The sequence below is a fragment of the Podarcis bocagei genome (genome assembly GCF_964188305.1).
Source record: "Podarcis bocagei genome assembly, chromosome: 5".
In the NCBI taxonomy this organism is placed as follows: domain Eukaryota; kingdom Metazoa; phylum Chordata; class Lepidosauria; order Squamata; family Lacertidae; genus Podarcis; species Podarcis bocagei.
The window spans coordinates 42798457-42812999 of NC_138129.1; the positions used below are offsets into that span (position 1 = coordinate 42798457).

Below are 14543 nucleotides of genomic sequence, written 5' to 3' on the forward strand. Positions count from 1 at the left end.
ACCAAGGAGTGGCGTGATGACAATTCCCCCCCAAGCGCCACCCTCTGTCCCCGACCAGAGAGAAACGAGCGCAGCCATTGAAGGACTGTGCCCTGGATCCCCACGTCGGCAAGGCGGTGGTCCAGGAGTTCGTGATCGACCATGTCAAAGGCTGTTGACAGATCTAGAAGAATCAGCAGCCCTGACCCGCCTCGATCCAGCTGCCTGCGGAGATCATCTGTTAGGGCGACCAGAGCCGTCTCGGTCCCATGACCAGCGCGGAAGCCGGACTGGAATGGGTCCAGAGCAGATGTTTCATCCAGAAACCTACCAAGCTGTTCAGCAACCGCTCTCTCAATCACCTTACCCAGGAATGGAAGATTCGAGACCGGGCGGTAATTGGATAGATCTGAGGGATCTAATGATGTTTTCTTTAAGAGCGGACGCACCACCGCCTCCTTCAGTTCCCCTGGGAATATCCCGGTGCCAAGGGACAAATTGATGATATCCCCCAGGGGGCCCCGCACCTCGTCTGGACACGCTCTAATCAGCCATGACGGGCACGGGTCAAGAGGACAGGTGGTGGGCTTTCCAGCTTGGAGGAATCTGTCCACATCGGCTGGAGATATCCGGTCAAAGTGGTCCAATACTGGACCCGAGGACAGTCGAGGGGCCTCCAGTTCCTTTATTGTATCCAAATTGTACCCTTTATTGAACCAAGCATAGTGAGTATTATAATCTTGGAAACCAAGAGGCATGTGTGACAGCTGTACCATGCATAATGCTCACAGTGGAGGCTGTACCATACAAGAAAATGTTCAAGATCAGGCGTTCCTACCACCCAGCTTAGCCAGGCTGCACTAAGCACATTTGCTGAGGCTCAATGATGCAGATCCACACCATACATTTAAAGTACACCTAACATACATGTAAAGCACATGACTTGCCCCAAAAGAGCCTGGGAACCGTAATTTGTTTAGGGTACTAGGATCTGTAGCTCTGTGAGGGGAAAACTCTTAATTCCCCAGATTCTTTGGGGGAAATCACATGTTTTTAACTTGCATTGGGTGTGCTTAAATGTATGGGGTGGCTCTGCCTGCAGTACCAAATTTTACTGGAGAAGGGAACTTGTGAGAATCCCTACTTTTACAGAGGCAGTGAAAACCTTCCACTTCTCCATTTGATTCCCAGACAAAAGCTTGCCACACTTATGGCTTGGGAGGAATCTCAGCAGGAGTTTGGTGAACAGGGCTGTAATGCCCCCACTCAAGAGCATTTGTCCCCAAAGTTTGCTGAACTACAGATCCCACCATTCCTGACCATGGGCCATGCTGGCTGGGGTTGACAGGAGATGGCGTTCAACACTGTCTGGAGGCTACAGCAGGATGGGGAAGGCTGCACTCGAGTTTCACTGCTGCACTGCTTTTGCACATGCATGTATGTGCAGATCATTCACACCCCAACAGAAACACAACCATACGTCCAAAGCAACACAGACCCCTTTGATTCATGCTAACCAGCAGGAAGACTGGAAGCTACACACAGGCAATTCCAAAAGCAGGAAGAAAAGCAGAAAGGCAACAATGCCCCTGATATCAGTATGCCCAAAGCCTTCTATATGCTAAGGGGGGGGGGGGTTGCCTGTGTTTCCTATGGTATATGTACACAATAAAATCATGCCATAGGTTTGTCATGCTCATTTTGTCCTAGAGACCTTCATAACAAGGGTCAACTTTCCCAGGAGGGTGATTTGCCATGCCTGTCTGTGCCACCTGTCTAAATAAATTCCTTCTAGTGTTTTCCAGGCCAAGGTTATCACTGCCTGTGCTGCCACTCAAAAGTGGTTGATCAGTTCTTTGCTCTTTGGACCTCCATTAGCCACTGAAATGAAGTCAGAAATGCTAATGGGGGCAACGTAGCTGTGTGTTGCTTGGCAATAGGTGGATATTAGCCGGGTATTGACTATATTGTGTTTGTGGTTTTAAAAGTATTGATCTTAATAAGCTTGTATTTCAGATGGCTGTAAACCACCTTGATATTTTTGAATGAAAGGTGGTATCAAAGTGGTTTTTAATTGATCATAATACAAAAAATATAAAATATTAAAGCCCAAAGATTTGCAGAAGTATAATTTTTTTTTTTTTTTAGAAATAAACCTGGTGTGGACTTTCAAAATGGCCCAATAAGAACTGAACAAGCCCAGAGGCCTGAGAATGCTGACTGGCTGCATGGGGTGTGTGGGTAGATGTGGGAAAGGATAATGGAAAGAATGACGAATGATGAAACACAGTGGCTGAAATCCTGGACAGCAGCATCCCACACTGCCACATTCTGTTGCAGTTACCATTTCTTTCAATACTATTTCACTTTAATGAGAGAACAATGAAGGCAGGAAGACAGAAGAGCTGATTTGGTGCCAACATAAAACCAAAAACGGTTTTAGATGTGCAAAGTGGAATCAAGTTACTTTCCCTGACACACTGCCTTATGCGGGCTCCTCTGAAGAAGCCGGCCAAGAGACACATCCCCGCGGCCCCCCCCCCGCTGCCCTGCTGGTCAAACCACTTTAAGCGCTGGGCTGGAATGATCAGCCAGGAGGAGGGTGTCACTACTTACGTTGATCAAAGCCATAATCCAGAAGGCGTAAGACACCCGTGTCACCACCAGCCCTTTTGTTGGCAGGTCGTAGTGTGACAAGTTTCCAGGATGATGGGGGACGAGCGACTTCCGGATGTGAGGGAGGTTGCTGCTGCCAGTGGCTGTGCTGTTTGTCAGGATGCAGTTGGTGTCCGAGAGAAAAGGGTCGGCTATCAGAGGGCTCAGCAGGGCACCAAAGCCCACAAAGAAATGAAGGGCCTACACAAAGGAATGAGAAAATATCCTTATGATGTCCAGCAACAAGGCACACACAGCACCTCTGACAGCACATTAGAACCCTTAACAGTAAGAACCCTCAAGTAAGAACCCTCTAGCATCCTTCCTGGGACAAGCCTTCTCCCATCACTACTGGTGCCTTATCTCCCAAAAAACTCCCAACATGCAACTTTTAATGGCACACAAATCCTTTGTGGGTTAGAATGTGTTATTTCATTAGGTCTGCAAAGGGTTTTATATGTGATCCTCAGCAACTGAAGTGCTCTTGCTGCTGTGATACAAGTGACTGGCGTATTGTGCGTCTATCAGGTGCAGACAAATGATGTGCTGCAAACAGTATGAACTAGGACTCCAGCTAGCACAATTAAGACGGCGTCAGTGCTGCAATAGTATTGGGTGAGTGTGAAGGGAGCCAGCTTTACACCACAAGGTTACTTCTTCCCATGCTTTTTTGCTGGGGGGACGCAGGGGTACGCATACCCCTAAACATTTTGTGGATCTAAGTTTGACCTCATTGAGGGGCAGTATTTCAATATGAGTAGGAAAATGAGCGTACCCCTAAGCATTTTTTAAGAAAAAAAGCGCTGCTTCTTCCACTTCAAGTCCATGTCAAAGCACCTGGATGGGGGCATGGGCTGTGCAGAGATGCCCCAAGACACACAAAATTGGCAATACCTACACAGACCAGCTTCTGTGCAGCTATTCAATGTTACCATGAACTCTTCCAAAACAGAATTGAGTAGTTATATCTGAATCTGCTTATTTTGAGTGAGATTATTAATGGTGCAAATAACTTCAGGAAGACAATGGTGATGCAAGTGTGGCTACACCACCATCTTCAGTGCACAGGATGTTGTGCATGTGTGAGCTAACTGGATGTGCTTACAGAGGGCATTCAGTCCCTGTGTTCTCAAAAGACATATGCTCTGGTGAGCTTCACTGTCTATGTGAAAGATGGGCAGAACATGGAGGCAGCACAGCAACGAAGGAACAATCCAAGCAACTAAGGAACACTCTGTGAGTTAGATTCTGATGCTAAATTGTACCTTCTTTTGGAAAGTAATGCCTGGAAACTGTTTCCAGTTTCACAATTAAATGCTAAGCTGAAAGCAGGAGAGGTTCTGTCCTGATGTGACTCAACGATTCTAGCTGTACAATAGGGATAGCATTCAACCTTACAAAATACAGTGTGTGTAGACAGAGAGGAACAAGGATTTGGGACACAAGGAAAGATCAAAGGTCCACAAATGCACCTGCCATTGGTGACTGCAGATTGTTCTGGCCACTAGTCCTGAATTAGGGAGAGTCCTACCTTTCCGCCAAGTTTAAAGACAGGGTAGGGACTTTTCTTCTGGCTGCATTGATTCCAGAGCCACTCAAGAAAGCAGCAAGACGGGCCAGTTTTTCCAAGTGCCTCTGGTGTTCAGCAAAACAGAAACATACCCATCATCCTCCTCTCCTGCTAAAAAATGGCAGCGCTGGCAGGAGTTACTCACTAATGGTCTCATTCAGTGTGGCAAATCAGAGGAGATGGCAACCCCTTCCTTGGTGGGAGGGCGCAAGGATACCAGGCCAACCAACATGTGTGGGTCCCTAACAAGGGCTCAAGATGGGGAAAAAACTCCAAGCATCTAGAGAGAGTTAAAAAAGGGGCCAACCGCCCCCTGTTACTTGTCTAACCTGTAGGAAGACAGCAGAGTCCTTCTGATAAATCTTCACCAGCTGCATATTGGAGAGGGTGTCGATGCAGCCCATGGCCAGGCCAGCCACGGCCATGACCACTGCAAGCACCACCACATTGTGGCAGACTGGGATGATGGCAAAAACCACAGAGATCGCAAGTGATGACACAAAGAGGGCGAACAGAGACTGAGCCAACCTGGACCAAAAAGAGAGAGAGAAAAAAAGCAGTTTCGTTATTTAAAATATAGACAGCCCACCGTCCAACTGTAGCCTTTGAGGCATTGTGCATTAAAAGAAAAACTATATTACACACACATATATTATAAACAGAAATGTACAGTTTTCTGCAGATTAAAAACAGCAGCAGAGTTGAACACTTGGACCTCCGGTACAACAAGATGTTTACATAGTACCTGAAAACAATCAGTGTAGGAATCAGAATAGTGTATAAAGGAGATACAGCTGAGGCACCACCACAGAGAAGGCCCCGTCTCTGGTTGCCACTACTTTACCTCCAAAAGTAAAGGTGGGTTTCCATTTTTTTAAAAAAAACAACCATCCAGGGGTGGGGAACCTGCACTCCAGCAATACCCAGAGGGCCACAGCTCCCGTTATCCTGGACCCTTGGCCATTCTGGCTGGAGATGTTGGGAGCTGGAGTCCATCAGCATCTGGAGATCACCAGGTTTACCATCCCAATCTTAAAAATATTGGTGATGTTAATATGGGACCAGACATACTGCCTCCTATTTCTACCAATCTGCACAGTAGCAGCTGTATTTGGGACCAATCAAAGTTACTAAACTTTCATGAGCACTTCTTCATATAGTGCATTACTGTAGTCACACCTGAATGCTAACAGAGTATGAATCACAGCTATAAACCAATCAACTTTGTCTAGAGGTGCTTTACGCTACGAATGACACGTGAGGTTCCGCAGGGCTGGAACGAATAGAACCAAGTTTGATTCTTTAGGGCAGCCTTGGCACTTGACACCTTCCAGCTGTCTTAGACTATATCTACCATTGACAGCTGTGCTGGTCGGAGCAAATGGGAGCTGTGGTCCAAAGGCGCTGGAGGGCTGACGAAGGCTGCTTTGGGGGCAGTGCAACCCAGCCTAGAACAAGCTGTATCCCAAGTCTTTGACCAACTATATCACCATCCAATAGGATGACCCACTTTACTGGCACCCCATTGAGCCCATTACTGATTTCAGCCACCTTTTCAACACATCACCTCACCTGTATTTGATATAAAAAAGGAACAGAACTGTCCACCCCCACTATGCTGATGACACCTAACTCCAAATCCTCAAATAACCTCCCTCGGAGCTTTCCAAATACCCATGGTATGGCTCTGCCCTTAGACTAGAACCATGTTCAAATTTCACATGGAGATTTTAGCTTGGCCTTAAAGCTCAACTGGGGTATCTTTTGGGCAAATCAGTATTTCTGCCTAACCTACTGGAAGGACAGCAATGTATATTTGCCTAAGCTCCTTCAAGGAAGAGTAGGATAAAATCTTTAAAAATAAAAATAAAAAACAACTTCAAGTGAAATGCCTTTAGGTAAAATAAAGGAAGCCTTGTTGTGTTCTATGGTTTTGTGTTACAGAGGTGAGACGATAATCTTGCTAACCTCATAAAAGGCTATAATCAGTTAGCAAAATGCAGAAAAACCAGGAAGGACAGCTATAAGAGGCATCAATAAAACTGGATAGCAGCTGGTGGAGTGGGTGCATTTTGACTGTAACACTTGTAGAATCTAGTGATTCAAGACATGCAATTAATTCTGCATAGAGAACCAGGCCAAACCATCCTTTTTTAAAAAGAATAAGTTTGAATGTGATTGCAATCCCAATCCCACTTGCCTAGGAGTAAGACCCACTGAATTCAGTATGATTTGCTTCTATGTAGATGAGGTTAGAATTGCAGCCAATGTCTAGAAGAGGGGGACGGACGGACTTGTTAAAGCTAACATAATAGCAGCTTTCAACAGGGGAAAAAAGGTCTTCCTATGTTTGTTACAGTAATCCCACAATTCACACGCACTTAACTTGTGCTTTCAGCTTTACATGCTTGGCTAAATAAATAAATAAATAAATAAATAAATAAATAAATAAATAAATAGGGGGTGGAAATTTGGGGAAAATTCTTTTGTAATCCCACCCCCTATTGAACCCAGTGTGTTTTCACTATACACGATTTTGGCTTTAGGTGCGACCCCCAAAATGTAACCCCCATGTAAGTTGCCTGCTTGCAAAAGAGGCTCCAATTGAAGAAACTGGCCTCACATTCTGAATTATACAATTGTCACTTGAATAAAGAAAAAAGCCTAAATATACTCAGGCCGCCACATACACTGCAGGAAGAAGTGCATTTAGAATGGCGGGGGGGGGGGGCAGAACCTGTCTCTGGATCTGGCATGAACGCTTGTGTAGATCTCTATTCACTTGGGCTTTCAATGTGGCCTCTTATCCTGAAAGTAGTGCTACAACCTTCTTAACTAGTAGGCATGATGGAGAAAATAATAATTTTCTAAAACTGTATAAACTGTATATTTTAAAGATTCCTTTTTCTTTTGAGCCTATGGTCTAGCTAAATTGGAAAGGCTCGTGCCTAACTTTTACTGTGCAGAACCAACTAAATGCTTTCCAGTACAGTACTGTTATGTGATGCCTGTTCTATCTGGAATGCTGAAAGAATAGACTGATGGAATACATAAAACACTGTATGCATTAAAAGAAAATCAGCTAGGTGTGGCAATTTTGCTTCGTCTTGCATTGTTTTGTAGACGGATGAAAGAGGATGCTGGGAAACATTTAATGAACAGGAAAATTACTCAAAGTCTTAATTAAGAAAGACATGGAAAAATGATTATATGTAATCACAAGATACTATGAGGAGAGCTGATCTGAACAGAGGAATATCTAGGGCCCCTTGAGTCCCTGGCAAGGAGCTGCAATGGCAACTCCCCATCACTTTACCCACCAGCCACCAGCCGAGAAAGCCCCACACAAGAGCTACATGCAGGGAGAGAGGGAGGCAGGCCTAGTTGGGTCCCTAGGAAGGGGGGACTTCGAGGGCTGTGCACACACACAAAATGTTCAGAGGGATTCTGCTCCGCCCTCTGGCTCCTCATGACATCACGCACGTGATGTCAGGATGTCCTGTGACATCACACGTGTGGTGTTGGGCCCCCTCAATCATCCGGAGAAGATGGCGCCTTTGCCTATAAATATAACAACGAATAAATCACAATGAAGGAAAGAGCAATGCTGACAACAACCCAGACTGGCGCTTCCTGGTCCAGCTGCCTCCTGCAAGCAGAACACCTCACACTACGACCAAGGAGCTGATCAGCCCACTGCTAAGGAGGAAGCTGCTGAAGACTGAAAACAGGCAGGCAATAAGATACCAGGCAGCGGAAGGCTGGGAGAAGCAAAATCAGTGTGGAGTCAGGGAGCAGAAGCAGCCACATATAAATCTCCCTTAGACAGGAAGAGTGATGTCTTCATTCTCGGTGGTTTCTAGGGCACACTGCTGCTTTGAACAGGGACATGCATCTGTCAGGTCAACGTTCGGCTTCTGCTAGACCTGGGAAGGAGCAGGAAGTGAGAGGCAGCAGATGGGAGGAATTCTGCTCAGCATCCCTCTGGCGCAACTGAGCCAGAGATCACTCACACTTTGTAATGTTAAGGACCAGAAACTTTAAAAGAACAATGGAAGGTGAAATTCTTAACAGTTCTTTTTAGCAGCAGTTCTGCGAGTGCACTATATGGGCTCAGAATGACTTGGGACAAAATGGAATGCTTAAGGGTTGCATAAGCTTGGGCCTCAGGAACCACCTGAACCCTCCGTGAGATCATTTGCAGGAGCATATCTGGCTGTGCCCATCCCCTCTGCCCTGTGTTGGTGAGGCTCATTGATATGAACATGAAATAGAGCCTCCAGTATCGCTGACCCAGTCTTATGGAACGCTCTTCCGACAGAGATTCACTAGGCATCTTTTAACACTAAATTTTAGGTGTTGGTTGAAAACTTTATACTGCCATGGCTTATGCGGACATGCCTCTTTTTCACAGCTAGATGGTGATCTGCAATTCTGGTTGTTTTCACATGGGGTTGTGAGTGTGCGTTTATTCATTTATTTGAGGTATTTATATAATGCTTCTCAGGTCGACATAAAAAAGCAGTTTACATAAGCTTATTGCAGCAATAAACACCACTTTTTTTAAAAAAAAGTTACAATAAACTGGAAAAGAAACTTCTTTGTTTAGAAGAAACTGACTGCTTCTTTCTGTGTCCCTCAGGGCAGGATAGCTCTGCAGAAGCCCGTGTAGTGGCAGCTAGGGAAGGGAGGGGCCAGGTACAATGGGTGGTGGGTGGCAGCAATGCCTCAAGCATGTGAACCTGTGTGTTGGCCCTCAGATGTAGGGAGCACATCTGTCTAGCTGCAGATACATTTTGGAGAACGGTTTGGTGGGTTTGTTTTTTTACAAGGCTTCCCTTGAGCACAGGTCAAATTTCAAAGAGGCAACAATTCACACATATCTATATTTATATACAGAGAGAAAGGATTGCCAGGGGGAGGGGGGGCAGGGAGAATATGTATGTTTTGGTGACCTCTCTCTCTCTCTCTCTCTCTCTCTCTCTCTCTCTCTCTCTCTCTCTCTCTCTCACACACACACACACACACACACACACACACACGGTGTGAAGTACCATCACGTTTTTCCTGCTGCCTGCAGTAGCCATTTTGTGCCAGAACCCATGCCACTTTAATCAAGATGGGTAATAGCACCTCATTTTTAAAAAATAAAAAGCTCTCTCTCTGTGTGTATGAAATTGCAGTAGAAAAGTATTCTTACAAATAAAGAAATAAGGGCTACAGCTCCCATACTGGATAGGAAATGCAATTCATACTTAAAAGCCTGTTTACCTATGCAGTTATGGCCACATTATGTGCCTGCAATCCCATACAAGGACTGCACACTAGGTCCAATGCTGCTAGCAGACTGCAGCAGCTCTGTTTCCAGCTGCTGCGATCATGATACCAGAGGGAGACATCTTTCCACTTTCTCCCATTGAAGTCAGTCAAACTGTGGTCCCCATGCCTTGGAATGCCCTGACACCTGGAGGCCAGCAGACCTACTCAAAAGCTCTGTAGGGACACCTGATGTTCTTGGCCTTCCCCAGGAAGACCAATTGAGCCACAATTGGTTTTAGTTGCATTTTGTTACTGAATGTCATTTGATACTGTTTCTGGATGATTTTATTGTCTATGGTTGCCTTTATTAATGCATTGTGGTATGTTTCCATCCTGTAAACTGCATTTAAGCATTTTACACAAATAAATAAATATTGGGCCTAATTATGAATTTGATGCAAGTGATAAATCAGCAAACTGTACCAGTTTACTCACAACACTTGAGATGAACCTAGTAAAGCAAAACAAAAAACAAAAAAACCCAACCCACTCTGAAATAGCAAATGTCCTCAAGACTTGTCCAAATGCAACAGATTTCCTACATAGGAAAGACTTGCTGTGTTTGCAGCTACATGGATGTACTCCACACATGCAATTTCTTACAAAGGAGGGCATCATGTAAGCAGCCTAAGTTGGTGCTTAACGTAAAAACACACAGCCGTGCGAACAAAATTTAGGATCGCCAGACGACAAATAACTGTCACATGCTAATGCTGCCTCAGCAACAGGTCCAGAACTGCAGAATGACACCTCTGGGAGACAAAATAGCACACCAGGGGATAAAGATGCAGGTGCAAGCAGCAGATACGCTGGAGATGGGAACTGCGCCAAGACTGGAACTCAATGCGTGCTCTGTAGAATTAACAGGAACAGCTTCCCCCTCTATCTTCGCCTGGCTTAAGAGCACACAGAGCAGTTAAACAATCAATCATTGCTTGTGGGCAGCAGCATAAAGATCTGTGCTACTTAAAAGAGTGTGTGTGGCGATGGTGGCAATTGGGGAGTAAAGACCAAGTTTCGTTCCCTAATCTATAACAGAGATTATGAAAAAGCTTTGTTATGCACTGCCAGCAACCATCGCAATAGCCTGCTTTTTGCTCCACTGCATCGATCCCCTGGGCCTGGCCATGAGGAAGATGGAGGAACTGCTTGCCTCCTAATATCGTATCTGGAATTCAATTGCCTGTTTGTCTTAAGAGCAAGACGCCACCTCAATTGGAGAGCCACAAATTCTTTTGAGATTTTTAGGATTCTCTGGGGCAGATGCTAAGTATCGATCAGGGCCCACTGGAGGCACCAGGAACACAAAACAGTCCTCTCTATACCACTTGCTTGCAGTGCCGGCCCAGCCACAAGGCAAGGTGAGGCAACTGCTTTGGGCAGCAGGGTCAACAGGGGCAGCAGACAGCTCAGAGGCTGCAGCTAGTGCAAAACAGCATCTGGACTAATGACTGGCACTCCTATCACACTGCTTCTGATATAATTGTATTGGCTGCCTAGCCACTTTAATATCTTATCTTTGGTCTATAAAGCCCCAAATGGCTTGATTTCCAAATACCTGAAAGATTACTTCCTCCTTTATACACTAGCTCAGGAGTTAAGATCCACAAGAGACGTAATGCTGGCAACTCCAGTGCCCTTGGAGGTCTGCAAGGTGGAAGCATGCGAGAGGGCCTTTTCTGTGGTGGCCCCAGATTTTGGAACAGCACCATTCACTGTGGAGCATCAGGGCAGCAGTGTTTAGAGACTATTCTAACTTGATGATGCAGACATAGTGGCTCTTGGCGGCTGCTCAGTGGCTTAGCATCAAAACCTGGCCATCTGCATCAACACAGTGTCGCCACACAATAAAACTGCTCTGAGTTGAAGAAGGGCATGTTTTCCCACTTACATTCCCCACTGTAAGTTGGAATCCAGGAATAAGAGAGAATAGTATAGGCTCCTTCACACATATTGCTAAATAAACATATTGTATTTTCCTGTGTCTGTGCTGCAAATATAAAAACTCTGTTCACTATTATGTCCGTTCCTCCCCTTAGAACTCTTGCTTCCCACTAGCACTGCAAGAGGGGGTTGAAAGTGCTTTTTATGAAAGCCATTAAGGCTAGCAAAAGGTCTCTAGAGGATACAATCCAAGTAAAGCTTTCTAAATGGAATTTTGAACACTCAAACCATGTTACTGAGCCTCCATGTTCAAAGGCAGTGTACCTTGAACACCAGGTGCTTTGTATACAAATGGGGAGGGCTGTTGCACCAGTGTCCTCCTTGTAGGGTCTTCACAGGCATCCAGCACCTCTGGCAACAAAGTATTAAACTAGGTGGATCTTTGGTCCTATTGAACAAGTTTCTTCTGATCCTCCCATGTTTCTCTCTCTCTCTCATGTTTTTATAAATGTACATTCTGGACAAACTTGCCTAGAAAACTCAACAGAAACTTCTGCTTTCAGATATGGCTCAAAATGCAATCATAAAGAAAAAAAACCCTGCTTTTAAAAATCAGGGGTGGGGAAAGAACTAAAACAAGCAAGTGCAGCCGTTCCAAAACATGCTGAATGTTTCCAACATCTCTTCTTCTCAGATTGTGCTAAAGGAGGCTTTTCAGTGGGAAAAAGAATGAACCTCAAAAAGCATAATGTGTAAACTAGGAAAGCACTTTAAGAAAACCCAGGTAGGATGGAAGGCAGATGTGAAGGAGCAGTGAGAAAATATATGTGTGTGTATGTTTTTGTGTGCATGAAAAACACAGAGGAAATAGCAGGCAGAACAGCAGCAGACTCCCTTCTATTTGCAAAGGGGGGGGGGGGGAGAGATGCTATATGCACAAAAACAGGACTAGTGTTCAGAGCTATTTCGTCCTTTGCAGCATCCCAAATCAGAACACATAGGAAGACTCCATATTAAGCTCTCTTAGAAACCTGGCTCAGGGAATATTGCAAAACAGAGCTCTTTAATACGTCTTGCCAACCTTCAGTAAAACCACAGAGCCACTTACAAGGCAGCAGCCAATAGCGATGTACAGGCTGGCCAGCCCTTCCTTGCATGATTAAAGAAGTTCAGATCACCACACACTTCCCCCATCATCTCAACAACAGGGCATTAAGGGCTGACAATACAGAGAACAACATCCCTTAACACTTACTAACATATGGAAGGAAATATTACCATGGGGTGGATGCAGTACAAATCTATGCATGCCTTCAGTCCTAAAATGCGTCGTGTTGGGGTGGAGCCGGAGCTATTAACTGGTCAGTCTCTTCCAACTTGAGATGCTTTGCTTTTAGCAACATCCTGTTGATCAGCACAAGAGGGGTGTGCAGTGAGACAGACAAGAGCAGCAGAATAGCATTGCCAGGTCTTGTGATAGCATCTCAAGCCTTATTGCATTTCGTTGTGTTTCCCCACCCGCAACGAGCCAACCCAGCTTCAAAGAGTCTTGGGAGTTGGACTTGGTCAAAAACATAGAGACTTCTAAAAATAATAAAAAAACTTTTGTGATGATCTAAACCTGAACTGCAAGCCAACATTTCCCTGAGTTTGGGTTGTTGTCACTTTGGCGTGCTTGGGGTCTGCAGCTGCTAAGGCCAAAAATGCAGTGTCTTCTTCCAGCAGTACACTTGAAGCAAGGGGCGACTGCAATTCTCTCTCCAAATATAGTAAGAACAGGATTCACCATAGCCCAATGTGCTAGCTTGCTCATTTACTCTAATTTAGATGATGGATGGACTGATAATTTTTGAGACACAGCAGGCCATTGTGTGTATTAGCATAAGCTAACTGATTACAAGACTCACAAATTAGATCTCCCTAGTAGGGGGACCAAGACGTACAGAAGTCTCTCACCTATGCTGCATTTATTGCAGAAGAAGAAAAGTTCCAGAAACAAAGATTCACGCTGTTTTGGGGTCTAAAAAGACCCATCATGGTTTGGCTGTGTTTCTATACATAGACATTAAAGCTTCTTCAAAGGGCTGTTACTGAGATGAAGCAGAGAGTAAGATCTAAATTAATGGGTTCAAATTTCAAGAAAGTGAATTTTGATTAAACATGAGAAGAATCTGCTAACAGTTCAACCTGTTTAACAGTGAAACCAGTGTTAGAAACTGAGATATGAAAGCTCGGAGCTAAATGGCACCTTAATCCTAGGTTATGGGTGCAACAACAGAATGTCTAGGCACTTTTTTATAACAAGAATACAAAGCTGAAAATGAATGAACTGCAGCTAAACTAAACTAAAATGTTCATTTTTCACGTGGTCTAGTCCTTCCCCTGCCCACCCCCTAATATTCTTAAGAGGGTCTCTTCTGCAGTCTTCAGAGAGTAGCTGGAAGTGGGGAGGCAGAAACAGGTCCTCCTTTCCTTCCAGCAGTGGTAGTTTTCCCTGTCGCAAAATGTGCCTAGAACAATGGGAGTTTCAAACACTGAGTGAAGCACAGTGCCGTGGAAGGTGACAGGACTCTCCTTTGTTAGAGGTTTAATAAGAGACTAGATAGCTGCCTATCAGTGAGGCTGTAGCACCAGATTTCCTACACTGTCAGGCAGTTGGACTAGAGGACCTTTGAGGTATCTTCCAATGCTTATGATTATATGAAAGAGTCACTGAAAATATAGTGAAGAACATAGGAAACCGCCCTACACAGAGCCAGGTCAATGGTTCATTTGGCTCCCTATTGCCTATACTAGATGTAGCTTTCCTCCGTGGGTTTCAGAAACCAAGTATTTCCCCGTCCTGCTTGGAAGAGCTGGGGACTGATCAGTTGTGTCCATATATAAAGGTAAAGGTAAAGGGACCCCTGACCATTAGGTCCAGTCGTGACCGACTCTGGGGTTGCAGCACTCATCTCGCTTTATTGGCCAAGGGAGCTGGCGTACAGCTTCCGGGTCATGTGGCCAGCATGACTAAGCCGCTTCTGGCGAACCAGAGCAGCGCACAGAAATGCCGTTTACCTTCCCGCCAGAGCGGTACCTATTTATCTACTTGCACTTTGACGTGCTTTCGAACTGCTAAGGTTGGCAGGACCAT

At 45.1% G+C, this 14543-nt stretch overlaps 1 protein-coding gene and 1 long non-coding RNA gene across 2 annotated transcripts in view; both read right to left on the bottom strand.

The window, feature by feature from the left end:
• Positions 1-14543, bottom strand: part of LOC308586709 — a 280032-nt gene that overhangs the window by 225549 nt on the left and 39940 nt on the right. The gene's annotated exons all lie outside the window — the stretch shown is intronic.
• The window catches only part of MFSD4A (major facilitator superfamily domain containing 4A), a 45849-nt gene that overhangs the window by 24390 nt on the left and 6916 nt on the right, over positions 1-14543 (bottom strand). Inside the window, exons 2-3 of the mRNA XM_081195784.1 lie at positions 4534-4732; positions 2596-2835 (exon numbers count right to left, since the gene is read on the bottom strand). Of these exons, the coding sequence (XP_081051910.1) occupies positions 2596-2835; positions 4534-4732 (439 nt within the window). The remainder of the gene's footprint in view (positions 1-2595; positions 2836-4533; positions 4733-14543) is intronic.